This window comes from Callionymus lyra, chromosome 8, assembly GCF_982586985.1.
Source record: "Callionymus lyra chromosome 8, fCalLyr1.hap1.1, whole genome shotgun sequence".
Classification (NCBI taxonomy): domain Eukaryota; kingdom Metazoa; phylum Chordata; class Actinopteri; order Syngnathiformes; family Callionymidae; genus Callionymus; species Callionymus lyra.
The window spans coordinates 10,549,353-10,569,405 of record NC_141825.1 but is presented as its reverse complement, the minus strand read 5'-3'; the positions used below and the strand labels follow the sequence as shown (position 1 = coordinate 10,569,405).

The 20,053-nt window shown below is 36.8% G+C and overlaps 2 protein-coding genes across 2 annotated transcripts in view; one reads left to right on the top strand and one right to left on the bottom strand.

The window, feature by feature from the left end:
• LOC148073636 (SITS-binding protein) overlaps positions 1–8,864 on the bottom strand; it is a 28,998-nt gene extending 20,134 nt beyond the window's left edge. Inside the window, exons 1-2 of the mRNA XM_087797214.1 lie at positions 8,357–8,864; positions 5,467–5,638 (exon numbers count right to left, since the gene is read on the bottom strand). Of these exons, the coding sequence (XP_087653340.1) occupies positions 5,467–5,638; positions 8,357–8,827 (643 nt within the window). The 5' untranslated portion in view covers positions 8,828–8,864. The remainder of the gene's footprint in view (positions 1–5,466; positions 5,639–8,356) is intronic.
• A 9,197-nt stretch (positions 8,865–18,061) lies between these two features.
• Positions 18,062–20,053, top strand: part of mrpl23 (mitochondrial ribosomal protein L23) — a 29,398-nt gene continuing 27,406 nt past the window's right edge. The window contains exons 1-2 of the mRNA XM_087796697.1: positions 18,062–18,170; positions 18,687–18,809. Coding sequence (XP_087652823.1) covers positions 18,151–18,170; positions 18,687–18,809 — 143 coding nt within the window. The 5' untranslated portion in view covers positions 18,062–18,150. The remainder of the gene's footprint in view (positions 18,171–18,686; positions 18,810–20,053) is intronic.

Below are 20,053 nucleotides of genomic sequence, written 5' to 3'. Positions count from 1 at the left end.
GATGTCACCGCTCCATTCAAACAGACAACGCGGCGTCTCGATATGAATCTTATTAAAAATTGTGTTTTTCATCTCCGGCATGATGGTTTTTTAATACATGGAAGCTGTTTCTGTTTCCTTTGATGGAAATTAAACTTTCTTTTTTTTTCATACCGTCTCTATTGACAAATTTTTGAACGGTACTTTTGGGAAGCGTTGGACCAGGAGAGTGGAAGTATCGGGGGGGCAGCTGCCGCACGACCTCCGGGTGACCTCTTGAGTAAGTTGGAGTGAATGGAGGCGGCTGGTTTTCGTTCCTAATTATCCTTTTTCTGCGAAACCTCCGTGACTTCACATCGGCATTTGAGACGTTCATTCTTTAAATAACCACCAAGTCCAGTCTGACGTTGAACAGATTCAAACTGAAGTTAAGCATTTAAAAATGAATTGTTCAGTGTTTATATAGTGCTTTTTACAAGAATGATAAATATTCCACGACCTTTCTTTCGTTTGTCCGAGGAGGACGGACTTCCCTCTACAAATCTCAAAAGTGTTGTCGGCGGTTATGCTCGTACGGATGAAGACAGGTGGAGCTATGACGAGTTCCTACAGTTGGCCAGACTCTCAAATGTCAGTGTCCTCCACGTCACATGTCTTCTCCGCCGTGTCTCTGCTTCGCTCTACTCCTGCTGCCTCTTCGTTTATTCCGTCTCACACATGACCGGTTCAAAGGTCGATCGTTCGAAAACACTTTCAAAACCAACAACTCCACAAGTTTTGTCGGGTTTAAAAAAATAGAACTGCGATGGAATGTTGTTATAAGCTGAAATAACAGTTTAATTCAGTTAAATTGACTTTTTAATCAAGATGTATGAGTTTCATTCCTTGAAATGTTGTGTCGGTACATCTAATAAAAATATGTCCAAATGTTTTTTTAATGGCTCAAACCTTATACCACCGTAATAAATAGAGGAATTGTAACAATTAATCATTTCCAATAATGTAATGAAAATGGAAGGAAATCTTAAACTGAAAAAATTGTTTCATAGTTAATAAACTCAATAACAATGCTGTAGCCAGTGTCATTTTGAGTTGAAAAAAAATTAATTTAAATTTGGTAAATATACATTTCAATTAGAAAAACTATTCATGGTGTTTTATTTGTAAGAAATTGTCTTATTGTGTTATGAAGATGAATCTATTAGATTAAAAAAATGCCGTTTTTTATTTAATGCAACAATATAATTTCAAAAGCCACCATTTAAATCCATAATTGTCAAACTTTTATCATAAAAAGCCAGAACAAATGTTGGACAATGTTTACGAGTATTTAAAAATAAACAGCTGGTGCAGTGCATTATGGGTATCATATTCACTGCTTTAATAAAAAACATTAAACTTTAAACTTTTAAATAATTATGTTTTGAACTGATTCACTAGTTAGATCTACAAATCAGAATGACACCTCATTTAGATGAACGATGTTTAGAAATTGTTATTGTTATTGTTAATTAACACAAGTTTCATACCAACACAAGTTTCATAGCATCATTGGGAGCAATCAGATGTATGAACTTTGACAAATATTTCACTACTGTACAGAACTAGCTTGAAAACTAGTGGCTTACCAGCAAACCATAACATGTACACACTATTTAGAACTGCATTTATTCATAGTTGCTTCGGCTCTTATCTGTAGCTAGTGAAAAACTATAACAGTCATTGCTTACATGTAGCAAAACATGTATATGTATATATATATATATATATATATATATATATATATATATATATATATATATATTTCAATATACTGACTCCTAAACCAGCTCATTGGAACTGAAGAAACTTCAGGAGAAACGTCTTCCTAGAATTTACACAGTCCAGTTGACTCGCCTTTGAACCACTTGGATAACCATGAACTGGATGAATGAGAAACTTCTCTTACATATTTCATTTTATCCATTTTATTGTTCATTTCTGATTGTTTTGGTCTTGTTGCAGAGGAATGTTTAACAGTTTGCTGATGACACTTGAGTATACCTACTTCAAATCCTGGCTCAGAAAGAGGAGACGGACTCCGTCAGCCTGTCAGTTCATCATGATATCAAACTGGGTTTCAATTCGATTGAGGTTTTAGCAAGTTTATATAAAGAAAAAAAATATTTTCTCTGTACATCCCATTTTAATAGACAGGCCTGTGTTAGATCCTGTTTCTTTTATATTTCCAGTCGGTGTCTCGCACCAGTTTTCTATGTTTAGGGCCCAGTACTGTATGCGATTCCGTTACTTGGCAACATTCAAACAGTTGTTCTCCTTTGGATCTCGTCTCATCTCCCTGTGCGTGTTTTTTCGCTGCGCGAAGCTAAAAAGAGAAACAATGGCTTACAAGGGCACGATAATTACTTGCCACGTAAGGTGGAATTAAGGCATGTGACCTGCTTGTTAAGCCTTCAACTTTGTTACATCACATGCCAAATTCTGCATGTGCACATGTTTACACGATTATCTTATTGTATAGAGTTATTCCCTCGTTCATTGTATGCTAGGATAGACCCTCGTGTCCTGTTAGCCTTCGAACAGGAATGAGCTGATTAACTGTTGGCGTAAGGTAACCATAGCTAACCAACTTCCCTTAGCTAGACAAAGTTTTGCATATTTTAAATTTGTAGTGAATCCATGGACATTTCCAGCCATTAGCAAGGGATCTCAGACTTCCCTCTACCCAACTCAACTTCAAATATTGAAGTTGTCCCTGAGAAAAGGTCTCATCGGTCAACATATCTTCTCCTGAGATGACATTGGAACACCTCACCACAAAGATATGCAGGGGACAACCTGGCAGGATTCCCTATGTAGAGTAAACAGGGCCAATCCCGAATGGCCACACATACATATGTCTGTGATATTTCAAAGACTACCACAGAGGCAACATGTTGTATTGAAAAGCGAATCCAATGCTGAAGTACAAAAAGCAGCAGTTCGAAGAGTGTCCACTTGAAAGTGGTTGCAAAATAGTCAATAGTCAATAGCAACTAAAAAAACAACCAAATATACGTCAAAGCATGATTAAAAAACAACAAAAAAAACCAAACCCCTTATTTTCATATCTGTATACAATCTATTCATTTATTTTTTAACATTTCCCATTTGATCATGTTCCTGTTTTCCATGTTTTGTTTTCATAAGAAGGGCAGTGTTGTACAAGACAAGTTAGCGATTAGCCGACGGAGCCTCTACTTAATGTGCTTTCATCACCCAATAATAAACAGCCAGAACTCGAATTTGTCTGATTCTGGTTAAACCAAAAGAAGGAAATCCTGTGGCCGCGGATTGGCTTAAAAAAAGGTTCAGGAACAGATCCTTGACCTCACAGATACTAAATCCTTATCTTATACAGTCGACGTCACTACATGTGATCAGAGGTGACCATGGCCGATAATATGAGATTTGACTCTTGGCTCAGCTCTTTCTTTACCATGACAACAGTAAAAGACATTTTCTAAGGGGCCATTTTATTAACTGTGACTTTGGTGAGGAAAGGTTGAGCCTAAAAAAAATTATCTTCTTTGCCGATTCATCCCTTATAGGGTTCACGGGGGTGCTGGTGCCTATCCCAATTTCTTGGGGCAAGAGGCGGGGGACACCCTGGACAGCACAACAGTTGGTCGCAGGGCACACAAACTCACACAACCATTCACACAACACACTCAAACCTATGGACAATTTCACCAAGAATCAACCTCCTTCCATGCAACGACTAACCCCAATAATTGAAAGGACAATAAATACTGCTGATCTCGGGAATAGAATCTTAGAAATGGAAGCAGCAGGTAAAAAGAGAGGAAGACTAATGATTCATGAATGTATGGAAAGAGGAAAATGGAGGGATTTGAAAATAAAATTCAGTATAATATAATTATTATAATTATAATAATAATAATAATAATAAAGTTAGGCTGTTGGGAATCTTTTAAAGACCAAAGAGAAGAATCACTTTGGTGAATAACAAACACAAATAGAAAATAACGTAAATAAAGTTCTGAACAAAGATAAATCAAATAATAATAATAAATGAGTATGATAAATAGGGACATTAATGACACAGATGGGTACGTAGACACTTTAATTTAAACTTATACTTGATTTTTATCCGTTCTTATTTTTATTAATAATAATTATTTATTTATTATTCTTTAAGTTTTAAAAACCAAGACCTCTGATTATTGCTTGTTTATGACGCAGTCCCAATTCAATATGTATATCAGTGCCATCAGAATATTGAATAATTCGATTTTAAATTTCCAATTTAGAAGTTTTGTATTTATTTTAATAATTTAATGCTGTTTTTTTGTGTACATTTTTTTCTATATTGAAACGTTAAATTGGTTTATTGAATCATTGAATTCAACAATTTGAATAAAGAAAGGTGGAATTTGTTTTAATAAATTATTTATTATAATAATTTCAGTATTAATTGAATAGTTAAAACATTAATACATATTTTCTTTACACATAGAGTTTGGTATTCTAATTCAAATCATTCAGAAAAAAACGTTCTAAATTTTTTTTTTTTCTTTTGAATTTGTAGCCTTTAAAATGCAATAAAAATGTTGGTATAATATACAATTCCAAAAGAGTTCCAGCTACTTGAACAAACTTTTAGACAACCATGCGTCGCATGATGATCATGTGACAACATAGTAGCACTACTACTAGCGTACATGTGCGTATAAGGAGGAAAAAAAAGGTTTTGAGAGAATATGTGTCCTTGTCTGACCAAGAAACAACTCAAAACGAAAGAATCAACTTTTTTCCCATCTCCTGTCAAACTAAGTTCCATTTTGATCCCATCTGAGAACACTTAAAACATGGAAACTGGACGAGTATTTTAGAATCACACACACACACTCCATGCATTACTCATCAGTCAGATTAACCATTCACATCCGCCAGGGGTCTGTGCCTTCTCCTCCCCCCGCCCTTACTTTTTGCCCCCTGGATAAAATCTAACACCCCTAAAATAACTTGGTGAGTTATAAGAGTCAGTGAGGCCTTCATCCAAATGGCCCTTTTAATAGAAACAAAAGGCAATTACCGCGGTCTGCATAAGAGATGATTTAAGATGCTAAAGGTGGTCCGCATCCCTTTGTAGTCTAATCTCTAAATTGATCAAGTCACGAGCCTCAGACAGTATTGGATTTCAATCTATTTGTGTCCGAGCCTTGTTTTGGAGACACCAGTTCTGAAGGTGTTTAGTCCATTTTAAGGCACTCAAACACAAACAAACAGAGATGAGGGGATAAGAAAACATCCTCAGGGCTTTCCTCACGCCCCGGGGTCCACGACACACTTTGCCACCCCCCGCCGTGAGGGGTTCGGATTTCTGATGCTCTTGTGCACCAATGACAGCTGTGGAAAAACAGCTGAAGGAAAACAGCTGAGCCCGTGTCATGTAAGAAAGAGACCCGGACACGGAATCTTTACCTGACGAGCCCAGGAAGTATCGCTCCAGTGCAGAGCCGTAGCCGGACGGGTTGTCCCGCAGATCGCTGACCACGAAAGGCTGCATGGTGGCGTTTTGATGGTTGATGGGCCACGTCTGTCCGCGGACGTTGGCACCCCCGTACCAGGATATGTTGCTCATGGAGAAGCAGTCCTGATGGGACGACAATTAAAGCCATATATCATCTGACTCATTTTTAAACTCATACATTATATGGCTTTGTGTTAACTCATTAAATAGAATGCAAAATGTAAAGATTTTGAATTAAAAACAACAAAAAATAAGAAACATGGCTTCCCACCCTGGTTATCCCATCACAACACTGACATTCCCTCTAACCAGTACTGAAATTCTGACCCGTTAAGAGCCAGCCATTGGTTCTTCCTAAATTGTATTATATATAAATGTGACAGAGCTTTTTCCATCATGGCTCCTTGAACCAGCATCTAAAATAATCAAATTTGTACTCAACCTTCTCTTTTTTTTCTCAAGCATTTGTGGTTAAAGTAAACAGCTATAACTAAAACATTTGTTCTAATTTAAAATAAATGCATTAAAATATAGTTTAGAAATATGTAGTTCATGTAGAATTGTTTCAGTAGAAGTTGGATGAGAAACTGCCTTTGCAAATGACTACATTTGATTTTTTTTGTTGCTGTTTATTCAATATTTATTATAGATATTTAGAGTAACACTTGTTGTTGCGATTGTTATAGTCATTCTCATTAACCTTTTGCTATTATTTGTTAAACTTCAAATCTAATTGTTATTGTTATTGTCTGATAATTTCCAGGATATTTTTACTGTAATTTAAAAAGTATGAATTCAAAACAATCTGGTGTCTAAACCTAAATCAAGTGAGCAAACTATTTTAATTTTATTTATAAAGCTATACTAATATACATTTTTTAAGTAGCTTAAAAAATATATTGTTCAGGAATTAACACATCGAACTTCCATCCCATTGTATTTGTTTGTCTCCTGTAGTTCTATCTGGATTTAGAAAAGTTTTGAAGGTTTTGACGTTCACTTGAACGACTTCTTTCTGCTGCTCATTGTCTTGTTCATAGTTGGTAAAACGATGGAGACACTTGGCTTAACAAAGAATACAGACATAAAAATCTAAACAAGTCAACATCCATGAGATTTTAGTGACAAAATATCTCTGCGTACTTTGTGTTATTATTGATTAATATTCCTTTAATCTTCCATCATTGGGGGAATTGCTGAGTAAAGTTTTGTAAAAACTTGTATGGACAGTAACCTTACTAACCAGAAACAGATTTTTATATATTATTAACCTTTTTAATTTATCTGAAAAATTATAATATAATTCACTCACTGGCATTTTACAATATACACGGGTGTGTTTCATGTCATACTTTTGTGGTTTAATAACAGTGTATAAAAGAAATTGAGGACATTGAAACTTGAGTGTCAAACACTTGCCTGATTGAACCCCGACTAAAAAAAAAAGAAAAAAACACACATTTCAAAAAAGAAATTAATCTTTTAAGTCTTTTGTTTATTGCAAAATCCAACTTGTGAATGTTTTTTTTCAAACTGGAGGTTTAGCTGGTCACCTGAGACTCAGACAAGAGGGCTGTTTTGTTCGTTTTTTTTGGAAGAGAGAAGAAAATAAGCTTGAGCTGATTTTCTGAGTGAGGTCTGTCGCAAACACGTGAGTGGACAGCAATGCACGGACGGATTAACCTCTTCGAACGTCCCGACGCATTAAGATGCCTTTGATAATTTCAACGGGGAGAAGGTGCAGAAGGTTCTGCGTGCGGGAGAACATGCAGGAAAAAAATATGGGCAAAAAAAAAGGGGAAGTAGAAAGATTCACTGAATAGGTTAAGAAGTTTATAAAAGGTTTAAATGAACGAGCAGATATTTAATTATATTTAGAAACAAAATGTCCCATTTGAAGTTAAGCTTTAAGAATTAATCTTAAGAATTGGATGGAAGAAGGAAAATTAATGTAAAGATGTATCAATATTATTAAGAAAAGAAAAGTATGTCTGTAATGCCAAGTTATTAAGAATTCATATTGAACAACAACAAAACAAGAGACGTTTTACTCATTATGCTGGAAATAATTGTAAGTAAAAATGTAGCCAGTGATTATCAATTAATATTTATTTAAGTATAATGTACACTCTTACAATTCCACATTCTGACCAATGGGTTCATATGAAAGTTTAACACTTGGAAATGTATACATTTTAGATTTTAATAACATGATTCTCATCCCATCTATTCTGATGAAAATGATCTTAAAGATGAATTTGAAAAAAGAATAGATGTAAATTAACATGAACCTATCCTCATGTTTAGTCATTAATTCATACATAAAAAAAACATTTTATTTATTTTGAAATTCCATATAAAAACATATATCTTTCCTTTATAATTTACATTTGACTCTGAATGTAAAAACAAAAAAGTCACCAATTATTATTATGCTTCTGAGAGAATTCCCTAAGATGTCAATCATTCTTAATCAATGAAAGAATACTTTATATTCTATATATTTTCATACTCTCAACATCCCTTATGCATCCTCACATATGATGGATGAGGTTACTTTATTTACACCTGTTTCTAATTTTAAGTCAACAGAGCAATTCGATATCAAACAATCTTGAATCAAGCAAGATGAACGTGTCCTTGTAGTGCTGGATGATAAAATGTTATTTTTATTTTTAAGCTCTAATAGTACAATGTGGGTAAAAAAAGAAGTATTTTTATTGCCCAAATTTAATCGAAATATAAAGCAAATCATTTAAAGCGTATTTGGAAACACATGCATGTGTGTAAAATGTGCTAAAATTAAAATTGTTTTTGAAAAGAAGAGTGAGAAGTTCTCACCGTCAGCTCCACGTGACAGTGCACCGGGGTCCAGGTCATGCTGTAGCACTCGGTCTCCTGGTCCTCGTCCACCTCCAGCGAGATCTTCACCTCGGCCACGGAGTCCCACGTGTAGCAGAACTCGGTCTTGTTCAGCCAGCACAGGTTCCTCACGAACGGCACCTCCAGGTCGGGGTTCCCCACGTTCCCCACGTCGATCTCCACGTAGGTCTTGTCCTCGGCCAGCGTCTGGACCACCAGCGAGTGGGTCCTCCTCTCCCAGATCAGTCCGCTGAACGTGCCCCTGAGGATCCAGTTCTTGTTGGGCTGGTCCACCACTTGCCAGTAGATGATCCCGATGGTCATGACGAAGAAGATGGCCACGCCGAGGCAAGCGATCGCGCCTTTCCACGTCTCGTTCATCTCCTTCAAGCCCGTGTCCCACGTTACCTCCGGGATGGGGCTGGGGTTCCTATTTCGAGCGTGGGGCATCTTTTTTTTTCTTCTTAAAAAATCAGCAAAAAAAAGAATCAAACCAACACGCGCAAAAAGCAACTAAAAAAAATCTATATGCGCCAAAAACCTCTGTTGCCTCATCCTGCCTGAGGGACAAACGTTTTTGGGAGACTTGTCATGTGAAGAGAGCGTGGAAATAAAAGCAGCATGAATGAACAAGGGACTTACCACGCACTGCTGTTGTGTTTTTAAAAAAAAAAAAATTGGATTTTGCAATGTGCATCGGCTGCAGTGGAGCGTGTGCGCAGCAGCCCCGGAGCCCGGTTTGGCAGCACTGACTGCGAATAGCTCCTAAGACGCCGCTTTGCTTGCCCTGCACTTTCTGACGTAACGCAGGAGCGTTTCTTCAAATGAAAAAAAAAAAGGTACACACTGGGGGCCACGGATGAAAGAAGGAGGGAACCCCCTTTCGATCCGGGTTTTTTTTTCTTTTCTTTTTTTTTCCCCCTCTCTCGCTGCACCCTCCGTGCGTAAAAGTGTCCGTGGATGGGCGTTTGGTTCTGATTCTTGTGAGAGGAGTCACTGCAGGAGGGCTTTCATCTCGGGTATAAGTTGTGAAGAACATTGAGAAAAAATTCCCCCGAGATGAAAATTAATCAAGTCTATTTGGATAATGAAATAAAAATCTACATGAAATGTAGAAATTCTCATATTTATTTATTTTTTAAAATATTTGTTTATTGATTTTCTTTACATAAAACAACCAGTACAGCTCAACAGTGTAAATGGAATGATACACAGAAGAAAATAAAAAAATATATAAATATGAAAGAAGAAAATGTCCATCAGAAGAAGGGAAATAACATTTTTTGCCGCTGTAAAAATAAAAGTATATATATATATATATATATATATATATATATATATATATATATATATATATATATATATCCACACACACATTCAAACATATACTGTATATTCATAAAAAAAATGAAAAGATGTAAATATACATACTTGTATAATTAACAGAAAAGATAAAAAAGAACTAAAACAAAAAAAAAACACAAAAAAAAGAAGAAAAACACAAACAAAACATGCCTGGTCAGAAATTACATACATTTTATTATGCATTTGATGCTCTTTCCTAACCGATACTTCTTATATTAACCCTTGGGGGGCCTCTCGTGTTGTTTTTTTCTACCACTGCATATGTATTTATGGAAGCCAGGGAGGTCGTTTACCTTTATTTATGTACATCTATGTTTAAAAAAAAAAATGGTTATGCTCACTCCACAGTTTTACATACCACCCCATGAAATACATAATGTACATTTGACATTACAGTGTTCACATGACATGCATACATGATCCAAGGACATCGATAAATACAGAATTATGTAGCATTATTAATAATTAAATAAAATACAAATATATGTATATTTGACTATTATTCTCTTGAGTGAAATATTAATGCATATATAGGGGAATACATAATATCAATTTCTTTCTGATCTTTTACAAAAATAATTTTAAAAAAAGCCTTTTTTGATCACATGAAAAGTGTTTTTAAAGTCTTTGATTTTAGTTAAAGATTATATGATTGTATGTGCATGATGTGTACGAAACAAAAGTGTTTCCAAGTGTTGTATAGCTTTATTTAAACTGATCTATAGGACAAGATGAGATTGAAACTAATAAAATTAAAAAATATAAGAAACACCTGTACGTGTTTCATGACATCAGAACAACTTCTTAACAATAGGTTTACTGCCCACATTCTGAAATATTGATTTTTTGATTGTGTCTAGGGTCCACGTTGAGATAGAATACCCCTTATTTAGGTTTTGTTTGAATAACATAAGCATCCTTTATCATATATTTATCTACTGCTTATTCCCTTATCAAGGTTACACAGGAAGGAAGCCAGCTACTCAGGGCAAGAGGCGGGGGAGCCCCGAAATCCCCAGTCTCAGAGCGCATACAAAGACAAACAATCATTAAGGCACAATTTGAATTTTTTCCAGTAAGTATACTTGAAAATAATTTCCATTTTCTTTTATAATAAAATTATATTTTTAAAGGGAAAATAATGTTAAAACCCAACTTTGTTCACTCTTCAACATTTGCATGTTTCAAATGTTTCAAGTTTTCATCTCCAAGATGCAGTAAGTCCCTCATCATGATGATATTTTGAACTTATTACTTTATAAAGTTCTCCCCCGTCTGAAATCTCGGCGAACGAGATGTTACGAGAGTGGAGTCCATTATGGCGTAATAATATGGTGAAATAATTTTCACTCCTCTAGCCAGTTGTAAACACGCCACGCTTTGTTTATACAACGAGTCCCTTGGAGGTGCAGACTTACGAGATTGATGACGGGCCGTGACTAACCTTGATGTTTGACCAATCACAGCAGAGTGGGTGTAGTTATCGTAAACAAGATCTCCAGAAACAGCAATGCTGTGTCAGAAATCGCATACTAGCGTACTAAAAGTTAGTATTTTTAGTGCGTTAGTGCGTTAGTGCGTCTCAATTCTTAGTATGCGAAATTTAGTGCGCCATGCACACTAAATTGGCGTACTAACACGCCCATAAAACTGAGCATGGTTCGATGGACACTAAACACACTAAACAGCCGCCATCTTAGTGACGTTTTAAACGGAAGTTACGTCACATATAAATGCATATATATGCATATACTTACAGGTGCATTTTCCGCAGCAGTAGGAAGATAAACACGTCTTCGCTGCTGATACCAGCTTAAATATCTCGCGATTATTTAGATTCTCATATTTTTTCTTTATTTCTTTTTCCAAAGTTGCAAAACATGTTGCCAGCAGGTGTCGGCGATAGCGTTCAAACAGCTGGTTGAAACATCATTAAATAGAAGTAGAAGAAGAAGCTGTCATGTGATTTCTGGTTAGTGTGTAACAGCAGTGTTTGATTTGAGACATACTATCTGTGGAGAATTTGCGTACTAGTTAGTACGTACACTAAACTGATGCATACTAACTTCTAGCATACTAAGAGTAGTATGCGATTTGAGACACAGCACCAGTGTTTTCAGTGGGCGGGGCTTAAGAACATTTTCTAATGTAAATATCTAAATGAAAAAAAGAGTTTTGTACAAACAGACACATACTGATGATACAATAGAGTCCAACATCTATTTAAGACAAACTTAAATCCACACGTTACTTTTTGCACTCTCTGCAGGCTCTTTAAGTTTCTGTTGCTTGTTAAAGGTTCAATGAAATCCAAGAAGAACAGCTGCTCAACAACCTAGGTTTTTACAGTAAACATAACAAGCTTTAGCAAATTCTAATAGATGGACTTCCTTCCTGAGTTGGTCTACAATAATTATAGTCTCAGAGGAACCCGAAATTTCTCAAAGCGTGCGGTCCAATATGGTCGTTGATGTTTTAAAAGAGCTTCAGTCTGCGTCTCATAAGACACCCGAGGGCGAGAATGTTGTTTATGAACCCTCCAAGGGGAGCCGCCGGAGGTGTGATCGGGGGGGAAAAAGTTGCAGCCATCGACTGTCAACATCTATTGTGCGAGAAGCTGTGATGTCAACGAGGTCTCGCGGCGACACACTCCCGACACTTTGCTTCTCACACTCACACTCATGTCGATCGGACTCCACGGCATCCCCGGCACCTTTATTGTACACGAAACTTGACTTTAACAATGTCGCTATGTTTGTAGCTTCGTGCTGCGGGAGCGCCGGGATGGAATACTTTGGGGATGAGTTGCCTCCCTGTCCTTGTTTATGCGGGTCAGACCGCTGCCGCACTTACACCCGATCCTCCACATAACTCTGGCAGCAGCCGGGTCACCGGATAACGCACGCTTACACTGGAACTGCTGAAATTCAAGTTCAACGCGGCAGCCAGGATCCTGGGTCAGAGGTCGCACTTGTGACATCAACGGAACATCCAGGGGGGAGGGTCTGAATTTACACACCTTCCAGATCCCCCCCCCCCCATGCCCCCCCCAACAAAGAAAAAAAAAAGTCCATCCATTGCTGATATAAATAGACGACGGACTGCTGTGTGGCATTCACTCCCTCTTAGAGTGTGAACACGGGGCAAGAAGAAACAGAGGAATCTGACCTGAACTGGCCACTGCCTCGCTGCACACGCCCCGTGTTGATGGCAAAAGGGGGGTGAGGGTTTAATTAGGTGTGGGCCGCAGAAGTAATGGTTTATGTTGTGTCGGGGTCAACGGTTAACAAAGAATCACCTCATTGACCCACAAACAACTATTATCTTAGCCTTTTTAAGAAAGGTTTGGCAACCGTTTGACTTTGTTTATTTAGACTTTTAATAGTATTTATCTGTGAAAATCAATTTACAGATACCATTAAGATAATGTACATCAATTTATTAAATAGATTTTTTTTTTCCTATATAATTTATATTGCAGAACATTATATTAAATCAATATTAAATGCAACAAAAACCCATAAAATGACGGTGGTGGAGTGGTTTGCGCTACTGCCTAAGAGCAAGAAAGTTGCAGGTTTGCTTCCAGCTTAAGTTAAACGGCATCATTTTGGTGTGGAGTTTGTATGTTTCTTTGGTGTTTGTGTGAGTTCTTGGTAGTGATGGTCCGATGAAGCTTCATGAAGCAGTGTCATTATTTTCAGAGTCCACTAGATGGCTGTCACTGCACTATTTGTGCAACTGATTTTCTAAAGTAACAAATATATTTCGCCGTTAAGTTAACTCAATTTTGTTATTTTATCATAGTCAATGGAAAAATATAAATAACGCCTATAAGCGTATTGTTTAAAGTTAAAGAGTTCTTCCTAGGACCAGCTGTTCTGTGTTTTTAAGTAGCGATATTGGCCCTAAAAGTCTTTCTACCTCTAGTCATGGTTTCTTGTGCTCGCTACACAAACTCAAAGATTTTGAAGAGAACATATAGTCACCCTTTATTAAAGTGGCATTTTTTTTTGTGATTTTTGGCCCCTTCCAAACATGTAATTGGGAACCCCTTAAAATGAAGGCAAGTGTTGGCCCATTAGCTTAACCCTTGGAGGCCGTTCGTCTTGACCCAGAGACACACAAGGGATACCACAAATACATTTGTTTTCGGGCTTTTTGGTCACCTTGACCCAGAGATAACAAAGGAAAATAGATGGAGTATCACGGATCACCAGCATACTATGTGAATACCGTTACCCATTCTTTCAGGATGACGGTGTGATGTGCCGACAACATCGAAGTCATATTAGTCTTGTCATTGGTGGGATCGCGTGGAAGCTCAATGACAGTCAGACGTCAGATGCCGACAGATGAGACCCATTGATTTAAAATTTAATGAAGTGATTCATTAAGGAATTGTAGTGTACTGTTCAATTAGTTTGTGTAACCTGAGCTTGGACTGTTGCAGTGCATTGTTGTATGTATGGTATAAGCGGAAATGTATGACAATGGCTTGTTATTGCCCTTTAAAGTATATACTTTATTGAGTATTGTTTTGATTGTTTAAGCGCTTTGTGACCCTGGTCTGGAAAAGCGCTATACAAATAAAAATGACTTACTTACTTATAAATGTACGTGAAATGATGTCACTCTCCGATTGGAACAAAATCATGTGACCCACAGGCTTAATGTTTTTCATGCCGGGGTCTTTATAGGAGCGAACACTGCTCTAGTAGAGACATCATAAAGTGGTTGATTTGCTCTTGGATGTGATGATATGACTTTTGATATTAAAGGATCAAAATGAACATAATCTAACCATCAGATCTGGGTCTTACTTGGGATATAGACAAGTTTGAAATAGCCTCATTCTGATTGAATTCAGATCCGGAGAATACCAGTCGATTGAAATCTAAAATTATTTTCTATATTTTCTACACAAACAGTCTGCAGTCCTGACGCCACCACCAGACAGCCACAGATGACAGTAGGATAACAATACATTGAACATGAATGAACAAAACAAATCCTGAATCAAGTCAGTAGCAAGTTGTTGTCCATCGGGTTGTATTTGCACAAGCAGGCTTGAATCGGAGCTATAAATGGCTGAGTTGGACATTGTGAGAGCGGCTTGTCGTTAAGTGAAGAGTGGTTCAAGTTGCTGGATCCGTTCACTCCCTCTAGACCCGGCCTGGCCTGCACCCGCTGATGCTCTGTCAAACATCTTGACCGAGGTGACAAATGCTGCTACTGCACTGACCGGTTCAGACAAGGGGACAGAGAGGGGCCACCAGAATCCATAAGGTTCAGGTTATTAATGGAACCACGCAGGAGCAAAGGATGTTTTTATGGATGCAAGTGTTGTATTAGCTTTTAGCCGCCGTGTTGTTTTTAGCTTACACATGTTAGTTATGTATGCAATCCATGGTGCACTCACTCTGACCAGGTCATGTCAGGCTAACTGGGACTATACTAATGAAATAGTTTTCAGCATTAAAACAAATATGATTTATCATTTAAAATATATATAAATATTTTAAGAATAAAAAATATCCAGTAAAAATAATCAAACTTACATAGATTTTAAATGGAGTGAAATTCAACGTTGTTTATTAAAGTATACATGCAAAACTAGAGGTTTATACTTTACTTTTTAGGTTTATACTACATACAGTATGTAGTATAGAGAATAGTATGCCTTTTACTGTATATGTATACATATATATGCTGTATATATATTCTGGCAATTTTTTTTTATTAATTAACCTTTTTTTAAACGAAGTTCCTGCGACAATTATACAATTATCGCATTTCTTCTAGAGGACATTTTCCATATTTTCTAAATAACCTTTTTTAAGTCTTAGCATTTTTCTTTTATGTTTTAATTGTGTTCTCATGTGAAGTTTAGCTTCATATTTTTTGTACAATGAAAGCAAGATTTCCATTTATATTAGACAATATGGTTCATCTAGGACGTTCTTAACCCTTGCGTTTAGTGATGGTCTGATGAAGCTTCATGAAACAGTGTCATGTTGTTTAGATTAGAACAGTTGTTCAAAACAAAGGGAAATAGTGCAGAGACCACCATCTAGTGGACTCTGAACATAGTGACACTGCTTCATGAAGTCTCATCAGACCATCACCACTTGTGTTATCGCAGGGTCAAGGTGACCCGGTGGCCTGACAACACAAAGGATCCCACAAACATATTTATTTACAGGCCTTCAGGTCACATGGACCCCAAGATAACACAAGGGTTGATGACAATCATGATGTTATCACCTTTGTAAATATGCTTCCAGCATAGTTTTACTTTTTCAAATTCAAAAAGCGATAAACAATCGATGACATCACTCTGTCATGTCATCGATGCAAGCGGGACGAAAACACATTTTGTTGCTTGACAAACTGCTTGTGCCAAATGGCAGGGCACACACACACACACACACACACACACACACACACACACACACACACACACACACACACACACACACACACACACACACACACACACACACACACACACACACACACACACACACACACACACAGGATATCTCATCTGATGGAAACTTCCCTCTCTGGCATAATGTCGGCTTTAGTGTCAGTGTGGTCCATTTCCTGCCAGGGCTGAACCAGCTGAGCCAGGGTGTCATATTGCCACTCAGAGGGGCTTAAGTCTGTCAAATCATAGCCGTGTGTAAGGTCACGCTTGAGTAGACGCAGCCTGAACCTGAGTGGGACGACATCTCCCTCTCCTGCCTCTTCATGGTCTCTACAAAATGTATCTTAGGAAATGATATAACGTAGGTTACCCTAGAAATGGTCTCAGAGGTTAGAATTAAAAAATAATTGTATGTCTAACAACATTAGCAAAAAGAAGTATATTAAAGTGTACTGAGTATACTTGTTTTTATACTGAAATTCTAATTCAAAATAGCACACAGAATAATACTATCTTGAAAAGTGCTATATAAATACAAATTACTTACTTACTTGTACTCAAGTAAAGTTTATGAAATGTACTTCAAGTACAGCATACTACATTTTTCTTTGGGCAACTGTATTATTGTGGTGATCCAGAAGGATTATGGGAGTGGAAGATGGATGACAAAAAAAAACGACTTTAATTGTTATTGTTAGATACACACTTTGAAGTGTTTTGTGTTGCAAAGTGATGGACGACCAACAGAACCAAATCCGCATATCAGCACAAACACTTTGACTGTCTTGCCTTTGATGCTTGGTGCATCTATCGTGACAAAACTATGTTGTGTACATCCTGTGTACACCTGAATGTCCAGGTGACATGTGTTGGCGTAGTGGTCAGAGCTTACGCCCGGGAAACTTACCGCATTATTCTGTTTAATGTAGTGCAATTCACCGTTAGTTTACCAATGAGTTACCATCATTCTTCATTGAAGTACACTTCAAAAAAACAAAATACGTACTAGAATTCTATACCTAGTGCATTGGTAGTTTAGAGAATAGTGTACTTTGACTATACCTTAAGTATATTTTTGACTCAGACTAGTAGTAGTGATGGGTTGATGATGCTTCGTGATACAGCATAAGCTGCTTAATGCTGTATCATGATGCAGTGGCTTTGTTTGAAAAGGGCCACTAGATGGCACTCTCAGTGAAGACATTATGCCAGGTTTCCTTTAGTTAGTAGATCAGAACCAAATATTCTATTATTGTATTAATTCATTTTATATTCTCTAATGCCACCACAAGAAATTCCAGTGTTGTGTTTACAAACATGGCAATGAAAGTTTTCTGACTTTTGATTTTTGAAAGTATACGTCTGTAAACTTAAAATGTTTCAAATAAGTCGGAAGAAGAATCAAATTAGTATACTTTTAATACACTACAAGTACATATAATTTATTATATTGATATATTAATAGAGATATAAAATATATAGGGGCGTAAAATAAAAAAAACAACGTATGTATTCATAAACAGTTAAGTCCACCGTCTTTAAGTGAAAAGCTGTGTTTAAGTTTTTAAAAAGATGCACCACAAATGTGAAAAAAGATAAATATTTACAGTGTGGTGAACTACATTTTACTTTATCTCATAAAATCGAAACATTATATTTTATTTATTTATTATGTCATTAAAAGCAAAACGATCTAACTATAAACATTGTGGATCCAAACAGCCTTATAAGTTACTCATGAACATAATTTTGTATACATTTTTAAGGTAAATATTTGAAGCAATACTATTATAAAACTAGATAGATGTCATGTCAATGTCACTTTACAAGCCCGACTTCTCCCAAGGACACGACATTGCGCATGCGCGGCGGAGAGACTACAGGAAGTGGAGGCGTAACAACACCACACGTGTGGCATTTGACAACCTTGAAAGGACTACACAACATTCACGTTTATTTTATAAACCTAACAACGATGCCGTCGCCGAGACTAATGTGGGTAATCCCTGGACTTGTACTAGGTTACAACTACTTGTTAGCGAAACGTTTACTCTTTTTAAGTCCATGTTTATTTTCGTTGTTGCGTTTGCTAGCATCGTCATCGACATTTAGCATGTTTCAGTCAAATTGTTGACTGGAATTAGAGCTTGCTTTGCTCTAAGGTGTAAATAGTCTTTCAAATGCACGTTTTTCTGTGTAAAAATGTATTTCAGTTTCGATGATACAATCCTAAAATGACTGTTAGCTGTGTAGGCGTAACGGTTAGCATGCTAAGCTAAAAACAATGCTGGAGTTGACGTGAAGATCATGACACCTCATACTGTATTTATATATTTACTAGTCTACCTTATATATTTTCACAAGATCTATCTTTATTTTTGCATTGCTTCACACATTTTTCCTATTGTTGTCTTTAGTGGGTCAAGTTAAAACACCCATTCTTTCCAAGAAGGCCATTGTATTGTATCTGAAGGTTTACTTTACATTTATTTCTTCTTGCTCTCTCCACAGATTTCCTTTTTACCAAATTGGTAACCCACAGTTACGGATCTTCAGACCAAACTGGTTCATGACATTGGTGCGACCGGGAGTGGTGCAGCCTCCAGACACTGTTCAATTCCGTATCCCTTTAGAGTAAGTCTAACTTCTCACTAAAATTTGTTTTAAACATTTATTTTTCCAGGGCTACACTATTTTATTATTTGATCTGGTAAGTATCTTGTGTCTTTAGAGTTGTTCTCAAGTGTTTTTTTTTTTTATTTCTTATTACTTTTCAACCATGGAATTAGAAATGTATAAAGAAAAACTGGAAGCACAATATCTGTTGAATCTACTTGACCTTAAGCTCTGCAAGTTCATCTTTTCACATAGATAACATCAATACGGCAACCAGTAATACCATTGTGGTATCGTTTTTTTCCATCCCAAGTTTATTATTGATATCTTACGGTTTACACATTTATGCAATTCCTTCTAAAATGAGGATGTAAAAAAATGTAAATACCTGTGTACTGCACGCTCACAAATGTACTTGTAGTCATGACCACTAGGTGGCGGAACAACCTTGATGATCACATGCACTAAGACCGCGGTCATTGTAATACTCTGCAATAATGTTCAGATTTTTTTAAGCAGCAGTGAGATAGGAGGGTCGTTGTATTTAACTCTTCATCAAATAGTTTATTTTTACTGGTCTTATTATCTGATCCAAAAACGTTTTTTTTATTAAATATGTTGCCTTATTCTAATAAAGAAAAAGTAACTAAAAATAACATGTTATTAGTTTAATTTGAATTAACAAGCACCATCTTGACTGTAAACAATCCATCTCAAGTCGTGGTTTTGAATACATATGCAAGCAGGAGGTGAGAGAGGTGAGTTGACGTCCAGAGGCAAAGAGTAACTCGTAGGCCACACTTGAGAGAGAAATTAAAGTTTAAGATCATCCATGTGTCCCTTGTGGGGTTTAGACTTGGATCTGTTCATCCAGGTGCCTGGCCTCCCACAATGAATCTTGTCTCTCGTCTGCCAAACTTCTAGGGGGCTTATGTAATTGGGTGTGTGTGGCTCTACAAAGTTCATGTGTTTGGGCATCTTAAAATTTGCCGGGTCAATAATCTTTATTAATTATGTTCCAGCATCTTCAATTATGTGACCGCATTAGCACTTGTATCACCTCTTGTACACAAATCCAATGGCTGTTTTCACTGGCTTCTGTGTCTGGACAACAGCCAGGTCTCAGTTTAATGATCTGTTAACTCAAGTCCTCTTCAATGCCACCGTCCTTTCCATTCACTTTTAGCATTGCTCTCATTTTTAAATGGAATAATGCTTAAATAATACAGAATCATCTCTTTTGGGCTTCTTATGTGTTCATT